Here is a 25,000-nt window from a genome sequence, read left to right as displayed (position 1 = left end):
GGTTCTTTGTCCTTAGCATTTGTATTAAATTTTCTCTCATAAGCCACCGTTGCCCTAGCTTTTTCAGTTATGAATTATGACATCCGTTACAATCTTTGCAATAACAACTGCAATTCTACAATCCTTCAGAATCTGACAGCATTCGCATTGGTTTTATTATATAAGGAGCTTCAGTTGAAAAAATTAAGTCCTGTAAAACTTTTTTTATTATTTTCTCAATCCCTCCCCGAACTCTGAATAACGGCCTCTTTAGCAAAATTGGTTAACTGAATTTCCTAAACCTCATCTCCTGTTTCATAGCACCATTTTTTCTCAAGTACCTTTTCATTGCAACCACTATACACCTGGATTTACAAATTAGTAGTGGGAGTTGAAAATTACTGTTACCGCTAAAGAAAATCCCATCAATCGCAGGAGTGGCCCAAAACATACTAATTAACAAGAATCAACTTGGTGGAACGATAATCATGTATACCTAAGCCTAAAACAAATATTACTGTTTAAAGTCTTATGAAACATGAATCTTACGAGTTTATTTTTATTTCCAAATCCCGTAAGCGATTTAGTTGCTGGTTTAATCTTATCTCTTTAATTTATCATCTTTATTGTATCATCTTTCAGTATGAGCTCATTACATTAAGATAAGAATAATCAATTTCAAGTGTTAATGCGCTTCCTCATTCCTTGAAGCAATGTTTGCAAACAACGCAGGCTGTAAGGCGGTCCATTAATCTCACAAGCCACATATCACAAACAGTTACAAAAGTGATGACTATTCTCCCATGAGATTCACGAATAACTAAATTATTAAAGAATTAAATTATATATATCCAGTAAAAGGTAATCTCCTTTTGTAACGAGATATTCACATTAAATTTGTATTAATGTTTACTCATTAAAAACTACGTGACTGTGACTCTATAAATATAATGAGCCAACACGAATCGAGTTTTTCCGAGAGTATCAATATACAGGAGATTATTCCTGCGTGGCAAAAGCTTCACGCCATGAATCTCACACACATACAGTTAAGCAGGTATATATGATTAGACCAATGGACAATAGGCGCTGAGTTTAAACACGTGCAGTACTCGAACGATATTTATATACGTAGAGATGAATGGCACTGGTGGGCTCTCTTTGCAAGCGCATGAAAAAGATTCATTCCTGAATTTCAATTAAAGGGTATCAGGGAAAATAACTATGGTCTTGCTATCTATGGAGCTTAAATAATAATGTGTTTCGCAACTTGGCTCACCAGTGAAAGATAAATTGTGTCTGTTGACATAGGCAGTGACTAAAGGTACTTGGTGATCAGTACAACATGATGGTTGATAGCCAGGTCGAAAGAAGCTCATAAGTCTAGCAAAACTATCTCAAAAACGGTGTGCAGAAAACCAGCAAGTCAGCATCCTCTGGGCCCACCTATCTATCTATCTATCTGTGTATATGTGTATATATGTATATGTATATGTATATGTATATGTATATATATATATATATATATATATATATATATATATATATATATATATATATATATATATATATATATATATATATATATATATATATATATATATATGTACAGTATATATATGCACAACTGAATAAATGACAGTTGTTACGAAGGAATTTTCCAGTCTTCTTAGTAAGTAAAGACATTGGTCATGGCACGTATCCAGGCCTTAAAAAAAGTGGTGCTACTTAATTAAAAGCTACACGAATAGTCATAGGCCTACTGACTGTCAGAGCATCTAAAACACATTTTAGCTAAAGCTGTGTTGAGAGATTCAGTGACCACAGGTCCACAAGCATGATATGGGACCAATACAAAGAGAACAGCATTATCTTCACAAGCAACATGCTTGGTTTCTAGTCCAAAGCACTTATTACGCTTACAGAATGTTAAAATAAAAAATGGAACAATGATACTACCATGAAGAACACTGAAGAATTCATTTCTGTGGTAACTAGAATGCCTATCAACAAATGTTCTTTGCTATCTTTTATTTCAAAATACTAAGAACAGGTCCTCGAACTCCCACCCGCCTAACATTCTTGTTACTAGCCTGTACTTTTCTATGTGTTACAAACCATACAAGATGCCCCATTTAGCTTAGTTGAATACATCGTCCAATTTAAATCTTAATACCTTCTAAAATTAAATTATGGCTACGAAAATGTCAGAATTGATCGGAACAGAAGTCAAGTCTAATGTTCACAATACTAACATTGCATTTATATCAACGGGGATAAGAATATGGAACTATTTTAGCATTCATTACATTAATTATCCAGTTCACCATATATCTATGTATGTATGTATATATATATATATATATATATATATATATAATATATATATATATATATATATATATATATAACCATACAGATACCTAAATACTATGAATGTAAATGATAACCACAAGTTAATGAATAAGGGACATTAGGAAAACCTCCAATAAAAAACACCAGCTTAAGATTTACAACAAACTTTCCTTAATCATAACTTACACTGATTTTCCTATCAAAGGCCACACCGGCTACCATCTTTTCCTCACACTTATGTAACATGGTCATGACACTCTAAAAGTGAAAATCGTTTGCTCAACGCACACTTCATGTGAATTAAGTCTTGATATTTACCTTTCTGTGTGTAAACTTAAGAGACAGACAGAGAATTGTGTTTACATCATAGAGAGAGGGTTTCAAGTTTTTTTTTTTTTTTTTTGTCTTTGAAAAACACACACACACATAACACATAAAGAGACATAATTTTGTTTGCACTATAAAGAGAGGAATTCATTTTTTTTAAAGACACAAACACAACACACACACACACACATGCACAAACACACGCAGGAAATTAACCGTTGAACCTCAGGGAGCTGTCATCACAAAGCAATTCAGACAAAAACTCACGTCTAACCTTGACATGGCAACAACATCGTCATGTTATCGTCTTGTTTACGACAGACAATGCCAAAACTACAACGACACGCGATACTATAAGGCAAATGTGGAGCAGATGTTAAAGAAAGCGGCGTTATTTCTGGTCACGGAGAGTGAGCTCCAACAATGCTTCCACAAAGAAACTATTCTTCCGCTCTCTCTCTCTCTCTCTTGTATTAATATATTATATATATATATATATATATATATATATATATATATATATATATATATATATATATATATATATATATATATATATATATATATATATATATATAAATATAAATACCCCCAATTTCGATGTCATGAAAATAACACATATTTCTTATTTTTCAGCTTACAACTTCCTGTTTTTCATGCAGTGCAACTCTTTTATTTTGGTAATGTAATTACCAAAATAAAAGAGAAGCGAAAATAAAAGTATACTTTGTGGTGGAATAATAATTTTAAATTTATTTTGCACTCATACACACACACACTTACATAAGTACGTATATAAATACAGGCATGCTTTCACGCACGTGCGCGCGCACGCACACACACACATATATACATATATGTGTGTGTGTATATGTTTGTGAGTGTATTAATACATACATGCATGCAAGTAGTTTGTAATACTACACTTGAAAAAATTACAAAAAAAAAAAAAACTGCATGTTCCAATAAAAATAAAGTATCCGAAATAACTGCTGATCCATCAATAAGTGTTTCATAACATGCGAAAGATATTGAATGTTTTTGAAGGGAAATAAAAATATACTGATGTAATATGAACCACGAGTCCATAAAGCCATTGGCTTTGAATCTGACAAAAAAAAAAAGATGAACATATATGGCGTCAAACGACATCGCGACATCAATTCTCTCATTCACCATAAAATTGAAGAACTTGGCTTAATAATCGCAGAAATAAAAGTTTAATTAATCTAGATGGACATATGAGGGAAAAGTCAAAATTTGTCGTTAATGAAATTTTGAAATGAATCATTTCGGTTTGGAATGGCTTCGCACGATAATTCGTGAAATTAATTATAGCCGTCGCTTATTTCCAGAGAAATTAAAGGGACTGTCAACTCATTTTTATTTCCTGCGTCGGAATTCAGCTGCTCTGTGTTCAGGATGTCATTGCACCGGAAAATAAAAGATTATTTGATATTGTATAAATGTAACAGGGACACACAGACAGACAGACAGACAGGGAGGGTATATAATTATCTGTGTGTGCATATATAACAAATAAATAAATATATATATATATATATATATATATATATATATATATATATATACATAATATATATACATATATATATACATACATACATATGGATATATGTGTGTATATAGTATGTATGTGTATATATATATATATATACATACATACACACATCTGTACATATACATGTGTGTATGTGTGTTAATAAGACTTGACTACCGACAAAGCTCTAGTCATAAATGAGCCATTCATACCACTTACTTAAGCACATGTGTTGGTACGGGTAATGCAGTTTTCTAGGGTACCTGACTGGCAATGCAGAGCTTCAAAGGGTACGTGATTGGTGATGCCGATCTTCAAACGAGTCTGTGATCGGTAATGGCAAGATTCACAAGGAAGTGATTAGCAATGCGGTTTCATGGAGTTCCTGATTAGCTTCACCGGCTACGTGATTGGTAATATAGCTTCAGTGTGTAAGTGATTGGTAATGCAGAGCTTTATTTGGAACGAATAAATTATTGGTTAAAGTAAAGCTTCTCTGAGCACGTGGTTGGTGAAACAGCTTGATGGGGGATGTGGGTGATAATACAGAACTTCAACGGGTGTTTTTGATAATACATAGTTTAGCGGGGAACGTGATGGCTAATGCAACTTAAAAGGATGACGTTATTGGTGATTCATTGCTTTTGGGATACAAGATTGGTAATGCCGAGCTTCATGGGGCACGTGGTTAGTCGTGCATGGGTCTACAGGGTATGTGGTTGTTAATGCAGAGCTTCATGGGATATGTGGTTGTTGCTGTGCAGCTTAATGGGGTATGTGGTTTTCAATGCAGAGCTTCAGCCTCCCTGAGTATGTCGTGGAACTTCGGAAGTTCACAAATACAATTCTCCTTTTATTTTAATAATTTATTTAAATTTTTATTTATGTATTTGTTAATGTGTTAATTTATCTGTTTTTCAAATAACTGATCTCTTCTTTCTGTATTTCCATTACCTTAAGTTACTTCTATCGAATGAACACCATTTTCTTTGGAAGATTAAATCTCCATTCAATGGCCCCTGTGGGCTTGTTCCATATGAATTGGGTTCATCTTCAGAATAATAATAATAATAATAATAATAATAATAATAATAATAATAATAATAATAATAATAATAATAATAATAATAAACTAAGCTGAGAAACACTGGTTTTCGGACAGGTCACACCAATTCGTAATACACAGGAAATTTTTGTACACTATAAATACATCGCTGGAGTGTTTTTAAAATCTTGTTTTCCATTTATTGGTCTCTTCTCAGTGATCCTGCCGTAAAACTGCAGGCATCTCTCCCATTAATAGCTAATAGAATCTCATGGAAAGCACGTTTTCATTTTGCTTTCTTTAACTTTGACAAATTGCCAGAAACTGACAATGCATTGGTTGTTGATGATTAAGTTGGGCTTATGCTTGCTCACAACTGGTTGATCATTATTATTGCTGTCTATTTGCCGGTAATTTCAGTTGTAGCAAGTGGTTTTTAATTTTCTGTAAAAGAAAACTAGTGAGACGGCTATTTGTCTGTCCGTCCGCCTTTTGTGTCCGACCCCAGATCTTAAAAACTACTGAGGCTAAAGGTCTGCAAATTGGTATGTTGATCATCCACCCTCCAATCATCAAACTTACCAAATTGCAGCCCCCTAGCCTCAGTAGTTCTCATTTTATTTAAGGTTAAAGTCAGACATGATCGTGCGTCTTGCACCGCTATAGGTGCCAACAACACAGGCCACCACCGGGCCGTGGCTGAAAGTTTCATGGGCCACGGCTCAGATTTTCATGGGCCGTGGCTGAGTTTCATACAGCATTAAACACTGTACAGAAAACTCGATTGCGCCATAGAAACTTCGTCGCATTTTTTACTTGTTTTTAGTATGACACACACATATATATATATATACATACATGCATACATACATCATACACACACATATATATATAATATATATATATATATATATATATATATATATATATATATATATATATATATATATATATATATATATATATATATATATATATATATATATATATATATATATATAGATATATATATATATATATATATATATATATATATATATATATATATATATATATATATATATATATATATATATATATATATATATATATATATATATATATATATAATGTCACTAACTATGAACGGTTCCTGACGACGTTTTCTCGTTCAACAAATCCATTTGTATTCATTTTTCATTACTTGACAGGGTCATCTTTACCCATGTAACAATGTAACTTGCTAATGAATACCTCAAATAAAATTTATACATATGAATTGATATTCACGTTTCCTTTCCAATGCTTTCACCTGTGCGCTGTCGAGAGCAGGGTCCAAACAGACCTGGTCGAGAGCATATCGACGTCAAAACAACGGAGATATTTTAAAAACACTCCTCAAGAATAAGAAATTTCCAGAGCGAGAGCTCACTATACTCTACCAAGCACGAAGAGACATCTCTGGCGTGGCGTTTAAAGATCTGCCCTCTTGCCAATTTTACAAAACAACAACTTGACAGACCTTTGAAATGTCTGGAGACAAACCCTGGGGCTACAATTATAAGATTATTGTTGTTTTTCATTTCCTGGTATTTTAATCTCCTCCTATTCCGCCCTGCTTTGGGTTTGTCTTCAATCCATTTCTTCTCCACAGCCTATGAACGATAATTGTTTTTTTTTTTTTTTACAAAGGTTTATCTTTGTAAGTATAGCCCATTTATAAATATTTAACATTTTCGTCTAGACAAGAAACATCATACAGTGTATTTACATCTAAGTAGCTGCAGGGGTAAGCTGAGATGCCGTGCTGGCACAAGGCCACCTTAATCTTATCTATTTTGTCAGTGATTATAGATGTACATTTGTCATTATTCTCTGTTTGCATACGATTATTTTCTCACTCGTCCAACTTACTCTATGTTATGCTTTATTTCATATTTCCATGCTTACTAATTTTTTCTTTACCTATGATATTAAGAAATCAAGATAATTGTAGAAAGGGGAAATGCCTCCAAACATACCGTGACCACTGAAAGTGCCCAATGGAGACAATCTTAAGCTGCTTATCCGTGGATTTAAACGCACGTGGAGCTGTTTGAAATGTTGGCAACAGCGCCAAAATGAAAGGCCATGTTGATAGAAAGTCTGATTCCGTTTCTTCTTATTGCATAAAAAAAACTTTATTAATCGTGAATCTATGTAATTGACTTAGAATTCTGCGTAACGAAAAAGATGATGTTTGATATCTGTAATGGGAAAAGTCAAGTATACCTTAGTTTAACCAGACCACTGAGCTGATTAACACCTCTCCTAGGGCTGGCCCGAAGGATTAGACTTATTTTACGTGGCTAAGAACCAATTGGTTACCTAGCAACGGGACCTACAGCTTATTGTGGAATCCGAACCACATTATGACAAGAAATGAATTTCTATCACCAGAAATAAATTCCTCTAATTCTTCATTGGCCGGTCGGATACTCGAACGCTGGGCCAACAGCGTGCTAGCTGAGAGCTGTAGCCACCCCTCCAATTAAATTAAGTATACCTTAGTTTTACCAGACCACTGAGCTGATTAACAGCTCTCCTCAGGGCTGGCCCGAAGGATTAGACTTATTTTTACGTGGCTAAGAACCAATTGGTTACTTAGCAACGGGACCTACAACTTATTGTGGAATCGAACCACGCAGTTATAGCGAGAAATGAGTTTCTATCACCAGAAATAAATTCCTCTAACTCTTCATCAGCCGGCCGCGGGAATTGAACTCCGGCCCATCGAGTGACAGTCTGAAGCTCAACCGAGTCGGCCAACAAAGGGCTCACCCCTCCAATGAAGAACTTATCTGTGATGGGAGAAATGATTTCATCTCTCTGTTGTTGTCATAAATTTGGCAGATATGCGGATATTAAACACAGTGGCGAGGACCCAAACAGCCCCACCGGAGAGCTCATTTCATTCTGGAATGAGTTAGAAGCGGAAAGGTCACTCCCATCTAGCAGACGCCCAACAACATACAGCGCTAATATAAGAAACAACCATAACAACGCCAGCAACACCCCCGCCCTCTTTCAACTCCTCCTATCCCCGTAATCTGTACACCTGCATTTCCATTTCTGCTTTGTTTGTTGCCACCAGAACACGTGATCTTGTTTTCACTATTTTTCACAAAGTAAATTATGTTTTTATTAGAAATTCTATTGTATTGTAACTTTAATACCTGTAAATAAATTAAAATTGTTTATTCTCCTAGAGATGTTTCTGGCTGCATCTATGAAATTCTTTGTAAAAAATGTGATAAAATATGGTCAAACTGGAAAATCACTTTCACAACGAATCAAACAACACCAATACTCTGTGAGAACTAGCCAAGTATCGCAAACATTATTCGTGCATATGAGAGATTTAGGTCATCCCACTAACTGGAGTGAAGCAAGATCTTTAGTCCCGTGCAATGACACAGTTAAAAGGAATATCATTGAATCTTATTTTATCAAGTCAAGTAATGAAAGTGTTCTAAATTTAAGTCCTGGTTTGTTTAAAATTGATGACTTCATAATTAAAAAAAGTTGTTGATAAATATAAGCAAAATTAGTATTCAGTTTTGTACATGCTTCTGCAATTTGAATGGGTAAGATTCCTTATCTCTTACAGTTAAGTATTAGGTTCTAGTCTGTGACTGTGTGATCCCAGATTTTCATGGATTACCCTTTTGTTTATTACCCCTTGGCAATTAACCATCTGGTATTCAATTTTATCCATGTTTTTGGATTTTGTATGGCTAAACTTTCGTATCTCTTGTACGTAGGTCTTCTTTTAGTTTGTGACTACTTGATCCCAGATTATCCTGGATTATCTTTCTGCTTATTACCCTTTGACAATTGACCATCTGGTATTCTTCTTCTTTTTGTTTACTTTGTAACCTTCTTTTCATCTGTCTCATTTGAGCCCAGGTGATGTGTTAATGAACGTGAAAGCGCTTGGTACTGAACTTCTGCCTGTCATTTTCCTGTGGGATTCACTTATTTATATATATATATATATATATATATATATATATATATATATATATATATATATATATATATATATATAATATATATATATATATATATATATATATATATATATATATATATGTTATATATATATCTATATATATATATATATATATATATATATATATATATATAATATATATATATATATATATATATGACTGTGAAATATTTTCTGTTAAAACAGAATTCCATCCAATATAAGGCCCATAAAAATGCCAAAATATAGAAAATAAAGGCTATATTTCAGAGATCAAACTCTCTCCTCAAGCAAATAGTGAATGAGAAAAAGTTCCAGAAAAGCGTATTTATACCGGAAGGTCCATAGGTCTGCCGTTATGTCACTCCACTTGACAATTTCTCTTTAATCTTCTTAATCGCTGGTTGGAGGAAGATTTTATCTATAATATCTGAATCCCAGGTGCATCTTGAAAGATTCGTGGTATTTCTTTGTTTAATCAAAGCTGATTCCACCATCTGGCTTTTGAACCGAAAATTGCTGCTATAAATTATAGGAGACATATTCCAGTTTATTCTATGATTATGGTTATTTATGTGGTTAAAAATAACTCAGCTCCTTTGTCCATACCTAACTGAACGTTTATGCTGTATTAATCTCTGGGGGAGTGGGGAGTAATTTGCCTCTGAAGCCAATGTAAGCTTGGTCACAGTCGAGGCAAGGGATTTCGTAAACTCCTCTGTCTTTGGGGACTGGCTTTTGTTGGACATTAATCAGGGATTTGGCTAAGGCAATGATTCTCAAGCTGGGGGGCGCCCCCCCCTAGGGGGACGTCAGCAATTTCCAGGGGAGGCGCGAGGCCTAGGGAAAATTTTTAAAATCTAGAATAATATTCGTTATTTTCTTAACATCAGTGAGGAACTAATATTCAGAAGTTTATAAAAAAAATGCAATGTATCGCCTTATAACGTTAGTTTCCTTTAGTCTACCATTCTAGTTCGACTCGCTAGGCTTACCATTATTTTGTAATTATCTACTTCTCTCCCTGTCCCTGGAAACTCCTCTTTCTCTCTTTTTTTTTTTTTTCCTCCTAATCTGGGAGGGAATTTTACTCATAGACACAAGGGGGGCGTGAAGGGAAGGACCAGCTCTTAGAGGGGGCGTGGTAATAAAAAGGTTGAGAACCACCTGGCTAAGGTATCTGGGTAGGTAAAAGCAAAAGGGTTAGAGTTTCCAAGTGTGTGTGTGTCAACGTCTTGATCCTGTCCAGGTGTGGGATTTTCATTTTGTTGTGGGGCGTCTCTCTAGTCTTGTTTTGTGGGGATGGTAGAAAATAGCCTTTGCTTTGTGGATCGCTTTCTCAATTATGGTCAGGGTACTTTAAAGATGGTCTCTGAAATATAGCCTTTATTTTCTATATTTTGGCATTTTATGGGCTCTTTATATTTGATATTATATATATATATATATATATATATATATATATATATATATATATATATATATATATATATATATATATATATATATATATTTATATATATATATATATATATATATATATATATATATATATATATATATATATATATATATATATATATATATATATATATATATATATATATATATATATATATATATATATATATATATATATATATATATATATATATATATATATATAATACACATACATACATATATCATATATATGTATGTTTGTATGTGTATATATATAAATGTGTATATATATATTATATATATGTATATATATATATATATATATATGCGTGTGTACATATCTGCATATAATCTTATTAATCGCTATTGTTCCTTTAAATACAGGTTGTTATACAGATCGCAAAAGAACATAAAGCAAAATTCTGATGCCTAATTCTTTCTTTTTATTTTCAGGCACGGGGGTCATCATTTTATCAAGTGACGAGAACAGGAAACATGGAAAGCAAGAAGAGATAAAGTGACGATTTTATATGTTAAATACGAAACTGAGGCATCATTCGCTGCAAGTGTATTTTATTTTGGAATCCATAGTGAACAAATAGACTTAGCAAATTAATAGCTGAAAGGGCATTCCATCACTTCTACAATACGGATACATCTATGAATTTTCATTCTTTGACTTTTGGATGCTTGACTCTGGAAGAAGGTGGGACGAGTTTTGTCAAGAAAGATTAAGTGTCAGGTGATGTAAGTGCATGTTCTAGTGTCAAAGATGGCCTATGGGAAAGGGTGATATGGATGAGGGCGTTTTACTTCCACCAGGGTGATTCACCTGTGGGTGCCAGGTGGCCCCAAATGTTCCGTTGATGAGCGTGGGCGTGGAAAGTCCCTCCATGCCCATCCCCTTCCACTACAACACAACAACCCAAGCCACCCATTTCCTCCTCCTCCTACACACCACGTCGGAAGCCGCCCACGCGTTGAGTGCCGGCACTCTAGCACCAATGATTGACAGTGGCTTCCCAGCAATCGGAGGCAGAGGATATGAGACTGGCGACCCTTTCAACGTATCGGTGGTTGGGGGCGGTCACGGGGAGGTCGCAGCAGAGGAGGGAGAACCAGAGGGTCTCTTCACCACTCTCCTGACGGTGATGGTGCTCCTCTTCATCATCGTGGGCACCGTCATCGGTAACCTCCTTGTCTGCGTCGCCGTCTGCCTCGTAAGGAAACTCCGGCGACCTTATAACTACCTCTTGGTGAGCCTGGCGGTGTCTGATCTGTGTGTGGCCCTTCTAGTGATGCCCATGGCGCTGCTCTACGAGCTCCTGGGCGAATGGCAGTTCGGGAGACTGGCTTGCGATGTATGGGTGTCTTTCGACGTGCTCTCTTGCGCCGCCAGTATTTTGAACCTGTGCATGATAAGCGTCGACAGATACCTGGCCATCACGAAGCCCTTGGAATATGGCGTCAAGAGGACGCCTCGCAGGATGGTGGCCTACATAGCCTTTGTGTGGCTTGGGGCAGCTTTCATCAGCCTCCCGCCCATCTTGATCTTAGGCAATGAACATGGAGACGGTGGTTCCACTTGCGAGGTTTGCCAGAACTTCTGGTACCAGATCTATGCCACTTTTGGTTCTTTTTACATTCCTTTGACCGTTATGGTCATCGTTTATTACAAAATATTCTGCGCAGCTAAAAGGATTGTGGATGAAGAGCGCAAGGCGCAGGCGCACTTGCGGTTAGTGGAAGAAACTGAAGCGGACGCCAAAGCAGCAGTTATGACTACATATGCGCAGCTCAAGCCTGTGTCCAAGTAAGTAGAGCTACCTCTTGCCATTTGGTGTCGATTAATTCTTATTTCCTTGTGCAGCTGGCTTTTTGAATTTCGGTAAATATCACTCCAAACTTTCGTTACGTAATATTGGTACGTCATTAAAATTCCTGTGTCACCTAGTAAACGTGTTTTTTTAGCTCTTTATTATTTGACATCTGTTTGACAGGCAGTGTTGACAAATGCTTTCACAGCTTGTGATGAGAACCGAAATTCTTGAAGCCAGTTGTAGTTTACCTGGCATAGTTTTAAATTTTTCATTTCGTAATTATACCCAAGCAAAAAATGATTTTGTTGCTATAACCTGCATTACCTAATAATTTAACAAGTAAACCGTAGGTTCTGTTGCAAACTAGATCCGCCTCTTTATTATTCGGTCATACGAATATCATCTATCCTCACTGCCACCCAAAGTAGAGCTCTTTGGTAAACATTGCTATCCAACATGTGGGCCTATAAAAAAAAAAGCTTAAATGAGTAGCCCTTGAAAAGATCCCTCAGTAGAAAACCGTTATAAAACTGCCTTTTCTTTCGTCATCCAATGGAATACGTTTTTAACCTATTGTTACAAGTGTATGTTTTCTATCACCAATCCTTTAGCTTATGTTAGATAATTATAAAAAGAGCAACCCTTAAATCTTATTTTAAAAGGCCAACATAGTTTTGAAAAAGGGCGATAGCTCCTCTTAAAGAATAATTCTTTAATATGGAAAACCTCAAGAAGGCTTATCATTTCATGGGAACAGCTCTAGAGTGACACTTTATGTCTAAACAACCGTCCCTAAATTTCCAAACTGAAACAGTACCCACGCATAAGTGTGACATTAAAAGAAAAAAAAAATCAGAGAACGTATATAATATACAAAACCTTTTTAATAGAAATGTGAGAAAACACGAAAAAAAAAACTACAAGTAACCATTCTCGGAAAACTCTTCCATCTATAACAACCACAGATTTCAATATACCCGAAATTCCGGGCAAGATTATACGTAAATCCTTCACTGGGGTCACGTGTCTCAGGGAAGCAAGATGAATAGTCCCTCCATTTATGAAAACAAGTGACTTACTAGGCTTCGGTTATAAGAAAAATGGATTCACTCTCGCACACGTCCCCTTTTTGGGGGCGAAAATCTCTCATTTATTCAGGCTGCGAACATTCTTTCTTATTAGTCATTATTCAGGCTGCGAACATTCTTTCTTGTTAGTCATAAGAGCATAAGATGAAAATAAATACTAAATACAGTATATTAGGCATTTTGTAAATTGTCTTATACTGCAAATATAAATATATATATATATATATATATATATATATATATATATATATATATATATATATATATATATATATATATATATAATAATATATATATATACATCTATGTCTGTATATATATATATATATATATATATATATATATATATATATATATATATTAAAATGTATATGTGTATGAATATATGATTTATATACAGATAACCATATATGTGGAAATAATCTTAGTGTATTAATGATCATCACTCACAGTACTTCCATAACATGGACTATTAACCCTTCAGTAACCTATTAACAGTTCGGGATAACCTTATTTTCTCGTAGCGACATTTTTGTTGTTGCACCTAACACTCAATTTGCGTCGGCATCTAAACGTGTTAAGTGGTATAATGGATTTTAGGCGAACGGGCCATAAAACCCCCCCAGAATTATGTGTGGTGAAAATTGGCATGCACCACTTTGTAAGATACAGGAAAAAAAAGGTACATAGTAAAGAGAGGTACTCAGTAAGATTAAATGCTCTTGGTAATCCTTAGATGATTCACAGCAAAAATATTAAATGAAGCTTTCTCGCTCTCGATCATTCTGATAGTGTTGCAAGTTCATTGGCCGTAAATAGGGTATTTTTAACTATTATTATTATTATTATTATTATTACTCGTAAGATGAACCTTATTCACATGGAACTAGCCTGCAGGGACCAGTGACTTGAAATTCAGGCTGCCAAAGAATGTAGTGTTCATTAAAGTAAATTTCTGTTTGTGGTATTACAAAAATATCTGAGATGCCTCATACCGAAGAACAGTTTTCTTTATTCGAGTCAATCTTGGAGTTTGTTCTTATGAGCCTGTGTTTGCATGTCGTGTGGGAAACAATGTGAATCACCTGGAAGTCCAAAAATCTGACAGACAGGATTACAGCACGGATGACGTAATTGCATTATAAATGACATAACGGGATTATGCCCAGCAGTCCTCTTAACATAATCAAAACGGGATTATGCCCAGCAGTCCTATTAACATAATCACATTTATATACAGTATACTCGGACAATAAACTTGTATATACAGCAAATGGGGTAATTTTTAAAAGGGTTTCTAATCTATATAAGAAACACATATGGTATGAGGGACTCATTAAAGTTTCCAGCCTTTAATGCGGACATTAGATAAAGCTGAAAACAGTCCTTATGTTTTGATTCAAGTATATAGTGAATACAGTGTTGAGCTACATTTATGACTCCATTTGTGGCACCCGTTTTACTGCCCGATGCTCTTCGAAATCCAAAACAAATTCTTTCGTTTTTCATTCTCGATATTTCAGACATTTTCTCTCTCTCTCTCTCCACACACACACACATAATATATATATATACATATATATATATATATATATATATATATATATATATATATATATATATATATATATGTGTATGTGTGTGTGTGTGTGTAATATATATATATATATAAAGTGTGTATGTATAAAATATAATATATATATACATATATTATATGTATATATATATATATATATATATATATATATATATATATATAGAGAGAGAGAGAGAGAGAGAGAGAGAGAGAGAGAGAGAGAGAGAGAGAGAGAGAGAGAGAGAGAGAGAGAGAGAGAGAGAGGCTTTAGTGGCCCATACGTTTTAGGCATCCGGTTTAAAGCTAGTGCGGAAGCCAGCGTACTCGCGTACGGTAATATTTTTGAAACACGAAAACTTAATATATTTTACGCACACAACCTAAGTGCATATCAGAACTGTATGTTTTAGTTTTCCATATAACGCACTTTACTTTTAAAATGCCCCGTTACTTTTAATGTTTCTAGCTTTTTCACATAATAATGGATTTGATTCACGGATACTTTTTTCTTTTTTTTACTTTTGAAATTATGAATCTGCTTTTAATCGCGTTACGTTTTCCCTTTGATTATGGAGGTGTGTTTTGTGTTTCAGACTAAACACAATACTTGTCAGTGGGCAACAAGAATTCATATATTTAGAGCTTAACCTTCAAGATTGTTTTTATATTTAGATTGATTTTATATTCAGAGTTTTTTAAATATTCTTTTGTGATGCAGTCACGGTGAAAAATTCGGTAGCTTTAGTGAAGCATACAGTTCAGATTATAGTACATATTATTCCCCAAATTCAAGCCGTAGCTTACGTGAAAATGCACATACCTATTTACTTCGTTTTATGAAAATTCATGCTGCGTATAATAAGTAAATCTTAGATTACGAAAGTACAGTCCATTGACGTATCTTATGCACTTGAACTTTGATATTCTATTATGCAAGCGGCTTTCTTTTCCTAACCTCCATATGTGCCTCATAATGCATACCAACGTGTGTACCTATATCACAATTACATAAACAATATATTGGCCGCGCAAGAGCGCACATGTATAGATACATGGTTGAAGAGTGCAGTAGCTGCAATTTTAAATTTACACCATAAGCTAAATTGTTCTGCTTCATATACACACACACATACATATACATAAATACATACATACATATATATATATATATATATACACATACATAAATACATACACACACACACACACACACATATATATATATATATATATATATATATATATATATATATATATATTATATATATATATATATATATATATATATATATATATATATATATATATATATATATATATATATATATATATATATATATATATATATGTGTGTGTGTGTGTGTGTATCAAAACACATGTTTTTGGGTGGTATCTCTCTGTCTGTCTGCCTGTGCATATAATGAACAACACACACCTATATACACAACTAAGTTTGCTTAGAGGTTTAAGAATTTCTCCGTCAGCCATAAACGTCTTTAATAGTAGAGGTGGAAATCTGTCATACATAAGTGCACCAAACATCCAGTAATGCTATATCCTCCACAATACATGTATTATATTCAGGAATAAGCCCATACCGGTATGATAATTAAATGGCTATAAATGATACCAACAAGTCCTGCTGTTCGTCCTTGCAAGCACACCAACGATGTAACGTATTATATTGATAATGAAGGACTGCATTAATTATGATAACTTGTGTGTGTGTGTGTGTACGCGCCTACGCCCGTTTGCTGCATCCTTGTATAACATATTCATATCTGAGGAAAAAAAACATTATTAATTATTACACCCAAGATATTACTTATAACTAGGTCCCAGCAGCTAAAGCGTCGCGGGGAGCCCAAGCGAACAGAAACAATTCCCGTCAGGTGCATTTGCGCGAGCACACACGAGCAAATTTGCGCTTGACAACTAAAGCTCCCAACACAAAGTGGTTTATGATCCTAGAGAGTGTGAATGCGCTAGCTGTTATGGCTGTAGCTTTGGAATGAGTTTCTCTGATGATTTTGGAAGCTGCGTTTCAAAGAGGGATTCCAGAAATAGAAACGAAAACATTGCTAAAGAAAGGTTTTACGTAGCCCTGAGAGGAAATTTATATGCTTTACTTTTTCCACGTCTGATTCTCCATTAAGTTCAATTTCTCACTGTTTTATGTTTAAATTTTCGTTTACGTCTGAGCTGTGATAAAACTTGATTCATTCCTGCACATATCTAAATATTGTTGATGAGTCGATATTCATCATACTCGAATGATGAATAGATTCATGAATTTATCTCACATTATTTTCTGTTTTATTTCATACAATTCCTAAGTCCTTCGTACCGAGAAATTCAAAGTAATAAAGCCATTATCAAATGCAAATGTAAATGAAGACCTCTTCTTAACTAAATTTAATATTAGTAAGTGTATACCTGGGTAATGTTACGGTTAAGCATGTACATATGAATACTGATTGATATGAATATCGGTAAACGAAAATGTACTTTTACACGAACTTTTAAGACCAAGGTGTTTTCTCCCATAAAGATATCCCAATAAACAATAAGACCAAATTAAGACATATTTAAGTTTCCCCAAATACTTCGATTTCCTAATTTTTCTAAAATACTTCCCATAATACAAAATTTCACATATTCAGATTTATACTTCCTAGTGGATCTCGAATCCTTTTCGAAGAAAATCAAGATATATAGATTATCACAGAAATAAGTACACTATAATTTTGTTAAATTACTAATTACAATATTGACTTAGTAGTTTCAATATGCAGAGACAGCCCATAAATCATTCTTAGCTTTTTATACATACATATATATATATATATATATATATATATATATATATATATATATATATATATATATATATATGCTATCACTCTTCATGGTATGAAAAGCAGCAAATGGCAAGGGCATGGGGTTTACAGCCCAATGCCTTGTAAAGTTTCTTTACAAAATACAGAGAAAAACATAATGTTAATTCTAATTTTTGCATCTGGTAGTAAGCGGAAAATTATGCGACAACATATTTAAGATTCTGTAAAAGGTAAAAAGCGACACACTTATACCAAAAAAAAAGTATAAAATGAATGTAATCAACACATTGGAAATGACAAGAACGAATTTAAATTAACTGAAGAACGGAGGGCAGTATTTATGGATTTAGTGAGGTGAAAGTGAAAGAACTAAGCACACATGGAAAGGAAAGATGAAGTGTTTAGAGTGGCAGCAACATATACCTCGGGAAGATGTGTTTATAGATGCAAGAGTAGTATAATGCGTAGGCAAAGGATTTTACGAGTCAAATCGTATAGAAATGAATGAGAGAGAAAGAGGCGATTTGGGTGAGTCTGAATCTGTGCCTGGCTAAGTTTGAAGAACATGGCAGAGCAGCTGTGTCAGGCAATTTAATGCATAGACAGGTGACAGAGAAATGGATGGCGCAGCTGGTGGGTGTAAGTTTATAGATTAAGTGAGAATAAGGAGCTTTTTGTGAAAATGCTACCTGAAAGGGGTTCGATATTTAAAAATATCAGCCTTCAAATAAAACACAACATTCATACATATAACGGGGCAAAAGAATATGGACAGGAGATGAGTTTGTTCGATCATGTCTTAGAATAGACTATATGGAAGAGAAAGCTGATGGATACAAAAATGCAAAGGGTAGTGGCAACAGGTATATCTGATCATTACTTGCCACAGCAAAGGTTAAAACAGATACAAATTTTAACCAGAGTGGGACTGGAAATGTTTCTTTAAATGACAGGTGAGTAAGATTAAAAAAAAAAAATTTTAGAATAGCACAGAAGGTCACTCAAAAATGGGTTGGGTGCTAGACAATGCTGGACTCACGCCACCACAGATTATTTTTCATAGTTTTGCCAGAACAGCTAGAGTCAAGGGCACTGACAAGTGGGATCGTGCAAACTTAAAGGGTTGTATGACGGAGAATTATCCGGCATGCAGTTTCGGGACAGAAGAGAATATCAAGTAAAGAGTGAACTGAAAGTTAGTGAAAATGAAGACAAATAATTATAATTGTGCGAGTTTTAGTAAGGTCTTCCTACAAGAGTTGTTGTATACGCTGTACAACACAATGAAGAGAAAATGTTTATAAAAGCATTAACTGGGGTCAGTGAGTAAGTTGGTCTTGTGATAATGGATGTAAATGAAATATTTTGGCCTAAGCTAATGCGGTCCTTAGTCAGTGGAATCAGTATTTAGAATATTTGGAGGATAGAAAAAGCAAAAATAAATAATAAAATCATAAAATATTTTACTGTAGGTTTGCAAATTCTTGTGAAAGTGACTGCAGACTATGTAAGGCGACCAATCAATAGTTTATAATGGACGACACTAGACGTTGAGGAGATTAAAAGGTGAGACCTTGAAATTGTGACTGAGTAGCTGACAAGGGTATGTGTGGTATGCCTGGATAATTTAAGGCTCCAAAGGATGAGTGAGAAGAATAACTGTTCCTCTGAAGAAGAATAAAGATTAAGAAGGGAAATATCAGAATTATAGGGGAATAAAATTACGATATTAGGAACGATGTATCATAGGTTTTAATTGAGAAAGCACAACAGAAGACAGAAAACAGTGAATTTACACAATGAAATGGATGCATGAAGGTGGATCATGAACAGATATTTGGTATGGATGTGAGTAACAGTAAAGAGAACTTATAGAGATGCAACATGGCGAATAATAATTATGCTTGCCAAGTAATAATGATGCATGTTTTAAAGAAAACTTGTCTGATACTGATCAAAAGATTTTATGATGAAAGCAAAGCATGTTTCAATATACAGCCAAGGGTGTATAAAGTTTCAATGGCTGTCCAATGCCTTTACAGAAGAGTGATGAAAAGAGATAGGAGAAAGGTGCAAGACTATGGGGAAAGATAATAAGCCTTAGACCCAATTTGAAATGAGTAGTGTTCGCAGATGATACAGCACTGGTTTGGAGTTAGTTGGCAGAAAATTCAGATACTAGCTGAAGAGTTTGAATCTGTTTGTAAGAGAAGAAAGTTGAAAGTAAATATGAGTAAGGCTATGACGGTAAAGCGAAACCAGGAAGTTGTGTGTATGAATGTTGATGGTGGATAGTGGAAAAAATGGATGAAACTGATTCGCATACGTTTTCTTAATATATAAGACGCACAATAATTTTATACAAAAGATCTGGATAAGAATGTAGTGTTTAAAGAAGCCAACGTTAGAATGTGTTAGGATCGTTGGACCAGCTCTCCTTTATGGAAACCTGACACTAATTGCAGAGATGGGAAGTTCTAAAAACTTAGCTCAGGTAGAAAATCGTTAAGCGCTGCGAATGTTCGGTCGTTTGGAATGAAGGACAATAGGTTTTCCAAGGAGGTCTTTAAGCAGTGGAAAGCAAAGAAAATTTATTGTTGGGTCAGCTCTCCTTTATGGAAGTGAAGTGTGGATAAAATTGAGTTTGCATAAAATGAGATCAGTGGTATAAAATTCAAATTAGGTGGGAAATCGTGCAGTATTCTGAGAGCTTTTAGTTTTGAGGAAAGTTTGGAATGAAGTGTTTATAAATCAAATGTGTTTAAAGGAAGGCGGAGAGAAGAAATACATAGACAACACTGGTTATATAATTTATAAGAGGTGCAGTACTGGAACGAAAAAGGCTTCATGGCCAGGAAGCAAGAATGCGCCTGAAAGATAGACATTAATAGGCCACTGTCCAATTTGTGTACAGTCATGAAACCACTAACGCTGTGGAATTTTTCTGAACAGGCTTCGCCCACTATTCAGTAGTTAAAGTATCCGCGTGGAAGAGGCCATTATTTCTTGTTAGTCAGGAGGCTACTATTGTTAGAAGACATTGCATAATGTTAATAACTAAATTATATATATATATATATATATATATATATATATATATATATATATACATATATATATATATATAATATATATATATATATATATATATATATATATATATATATATATATATGTATATATATAAAGTTAGTCAGAGGCTACTACTGTTGAAGACATTGCACAATTTTAACAACTGAATTATATATATATATATATATATATATATATATATATATATATATATATATATATATATATATATATATATATACAAACAGAATGCTCTTACCCGTGCAAATGTATGCACCCACTTGTATACATATTATATACTGTATACACACATACGTATATATACTTGTGTATATATATATTATATATATATATATATATATATATATATATATATATATATATATATATATATATGAACAAATATAAAAATGCTATATGTAAAACTTATATACATATCCATAAGTATACATACACATAAACACACACACGTATATATACTGTGTATATGTATATACAGTATATGTATATGTGTATATATATATATATATATATATATATATATAAACAAATATAAAAATGCTATATGTAAACCGAAAATAATATCTGGTGCTTTAAAACACTATCACATCTGACAAGTTGTTTGACAATGTTTTCCTTTCACAAGGAGTAACTTGACATTGCTACTCCGAGTAGCGTATTTTGTTGAATTTAATTATTTTTGTCTACTTTTCAGTCATACGATTTTTTGTTAGCTATTAGAGCCTAATAAACAAACTCACACAAAAGTGCAAGTGAGTAAATTCCATTCTTATTTTTCATATTTCTATCTTCGACTGCTGCGGCCTCATTCCCAAAAGCAGAAGGGCATATTCTAACCAATCCAATCTTGAACAAATCATAACTATCACTTATGGCCACACACGGTCACTGTTCATTTAGTACCAATTTTTCCACTTCCACCAGTTTTTATTTCATTTTATTTCCATCCAATCCATGAATTTTAACTATGTAAAAATCTAATTAGTATCATTACCTAACCGTGGCTGGTTTACGAGACTGCTTGACGATCAAAGGCCGCTGCGGAATCTTGTTAAAGCTAAAATGAAGCCAAGGTTTTACTTTTGACGCAGACGGTAGAACAGAGGATTAGTCATTAACGAACCTGTTAAATGACATAAGGAATCAAGGAGCTACCGAACACTCGGTACTTAGAACGATTATTTTCTATGTAATTTTACTGTACATCTCCACGATTTATATATTATGTGCTTAGGTAAGTTTTTCCCCGTATTTTACATTATCCAAAACTACCGTTATATATTTGTTTTACTGTTGAAGCACAACTTAATTTTTCTTGTGATGATATAATGCATCAACATAATGATTTGTATTTTTCTTAACGGTAATTATTGTTCTATTGAATAACAGCATTTCAATTATTCAGTTATTGCCTTCGTCTAAGTTTCAACCAAAAAAATTCGATCTCTCTGCCTTGCGCAAACCTGAGCTTGTATTGATCCTCTAAATATAATAATTCACAAAAGTTACGTACGTGTGCTTTTGCGAATATCTACTACATTTATACCTATATACATATCTATTTTAGCCTTTATTTTACGTCCATTCCCACCTCCTTTCTTCCAGCTTGCTGTCCAACCACTCCAACTTCATCTTTTTACTGTCTTTAGCACTGATTGGCTGACAGCGTCCAAGTGCTTGGCTGTATAGCCATATTGTCATAACTCAAATCAGTATTAAGTACCTATGCCAGACGAATCATTCCCAATTATTGCCGAAAATTTATGATTTCCATTTATCATTTTAACCTTAATTTTCCTCCCATTCACTTTTTTGCCGTCTCTAATACACATATTCCTTCCCATTTGAGACGGCGGAATAGCCATGGGGACATCTTACATTCTTGTCGGAACCCACTTTTGCATAAAATAACCACCCTCCCATATATAAATGTACTCCAGGATTAGCTTTTTATCATAACAACTTTCGATTACTCCAACTTTCCTCCCCTCACTTTATCTTATATAAATTCTATTTTATGTTGTTCTATAAGTCTGTTATATATATATATATATATATATATATATATATATATATATATATATATATATATATATATATATATATATATATATATATGTAAAACAGACTTGTTAGAAATAAAAAATGCAGTAGACTTTATGATAGGTGTAGGGGAGCTACCAGTCATCGAAAGCTTATGGTGAAAAGCTAATCCTGGAGTACATTTATATATGGGAGGGTGGCTGGTTTGGTGCAAAAGTGGCTTTCAGACACAAATGTGTTATATCGCTCACGGCTATTCCATTTTCGTATGGAAGGAATGTGTATTGGAAACGGCAAAAACGTGAATGGGAGGAAAATTAAGGTTAAAATGATAAATGGAAATCATAAATATTCGGCAATTTTCATATGAAAAATGTTATGCCACAAACATCAATTAATATCTAATTCACTATATCTCTCTTGATGGCTCAGTGGCCAAGCCACCGTACACAGTTGTTCCTAAAACAGGCAGCGGTTTGATTCCACTGGTGACGGAACACTTAACAATTATAATTCCCCCTGGGTGTAAGTTATTCCCAGGGTATAGTGAACTAGATATTAAAAGATATTTGTAGTTTCATAAGTATATATATATATATATATATATATATATATATATATATATATATATATATATATATATATATATATGGATGCATGATGTGTGTACGTTCCAGCATAACTCTGAAATGCATTGAGCAAGTTCAACCACACTTGGTATACATACGATTTACTATCTGGAAAAAAAATACTGTGGGGGTAAGACATCACTGGCACCAAAAGGGGTTGGGGGAAAGGGGTGACATGTAATAATAACAAAAAATGACAGATATTAGTATCTAATGTATAGTTTTTGAGGTTGCTAAGATGAATAGTGACACTCCCGATGCCCTTTAATTCCAAGTTCAGCCCTGACAGGAATGAGGGGTGGGAAGGGATGAAATATAAAATGTCAAAAACACTGGACAATGTACCTGAAGCAACTATCTTAACAGGAAAGAGAGAGGAAGAGGAAGTGAAAGAGAGAGTAGAGGGGGTGTTAGGAAGAGAGAGAGAGAGAGAGAGAGAGAGAGAGAGAGAGAGAGAGAGAGAGAGAGAGACAGTTTATCAGTTGTCATTCAGTTTTCCCGGGCAGCGCCGGGTTGGTCTGCTAGTATATATATAATGAGGGCGGGGAAAGCACACTAACAAGGCAAGGGAGTCATATTTATTCGGCTGCAACATTTGGAAGCCAACCAGCAGGCGTTATTATCAAGCTACAAAGTTATAATACCTAATTAGTATAATAAAAATTAAGTGACAAATATTAAAATATACAATATACAGTAAGTTACAATAAAACACAGCTAAAAATATAAATAAGGACCAACCGTTGTGTGTGGAGGCAGAGGAAGGACTGACCAAGAACCGGAAAAAACGTAAACAGTTCACGATAGATAAAGAAGAGTAGACATGGCACGGGTGTTCAGTGAGGGGACCAGTATTTTAGCAAACAATGATTCATTAATTGTTAAAAGCTTATGACTGGAGGCTATGCCCAAAACCTAAAAGTCTTTGTGCTGAATGGAATATTTGCAATAATAGGTATAACTCCTATGCTGGAAAATTCGGGATGTGGAAGTTTAGTGCCAGTTCTACAGCTGACAGCTCTATGATTGTCAAGTCGGGCCCTAAGTAACCTATGTGTCGATCTAATATAGTTCCTTGATTACATCGAGGAAAAATAAACATATAAATAACACACGAGGTCATTAATGGGTCCAAGCAGTCTCTGAAGCTGAAAAGGCTACCGACATCAGTTGGTTTGTAGACATAATT

The 25,000-nt window shown here is 34.1% G+C and overlaps 1 protein-coding gene across 9 annotated transcripts in view; it reads left to right on the top strand.

The window, feature by feature from the left end:
- The window catches only part of LOC136825792 (5-hydroxytryptamine receptor 1-like), a 777,757-nt gene that overhangs the window by 664,866 nt on the left and 87,891 nt on the right, over positions 1-25,000 (top strand). For all 9 annotated transcript variants that reach the window (XM_067082759.1, XM_067082723.1, XM_067082733.1 and 6 more), the window contains exon 4: positions 11,176-12,535. In XM_067082759.1, the coding sequence (XP_066938860.1) occupies positions 11,589-12,535 (947 nt within the window). In that variant the 5' untranslated portion in view covers positions 11,176-11,588. The remainder of the gene's footprint in view (positions 1-11,175; positions 12,536-25,000) is intronic.

The sequence above is a fragment of the Macrobrachium rosenbergii genome, chromosome 3 (genome assembly GCF_040412425.1).
Source record: "Macrobrachium rosenbergii isolate ZJJX-2024 chromosome 3, ASM4041242v1, whole genome shotgun sequence".
NCBI lineage: Eukaryota > Metazoa > Arthropoda > Malacostraca > Decapoda > Palaemonidae > Macrobrachium > Macrobrachium rosenbergii.
The sequence above is the reverse complement of the archived record's forward strand: the minus strand, read 5'-3'. Positions and strand labels throughout refer to the sequence as shown.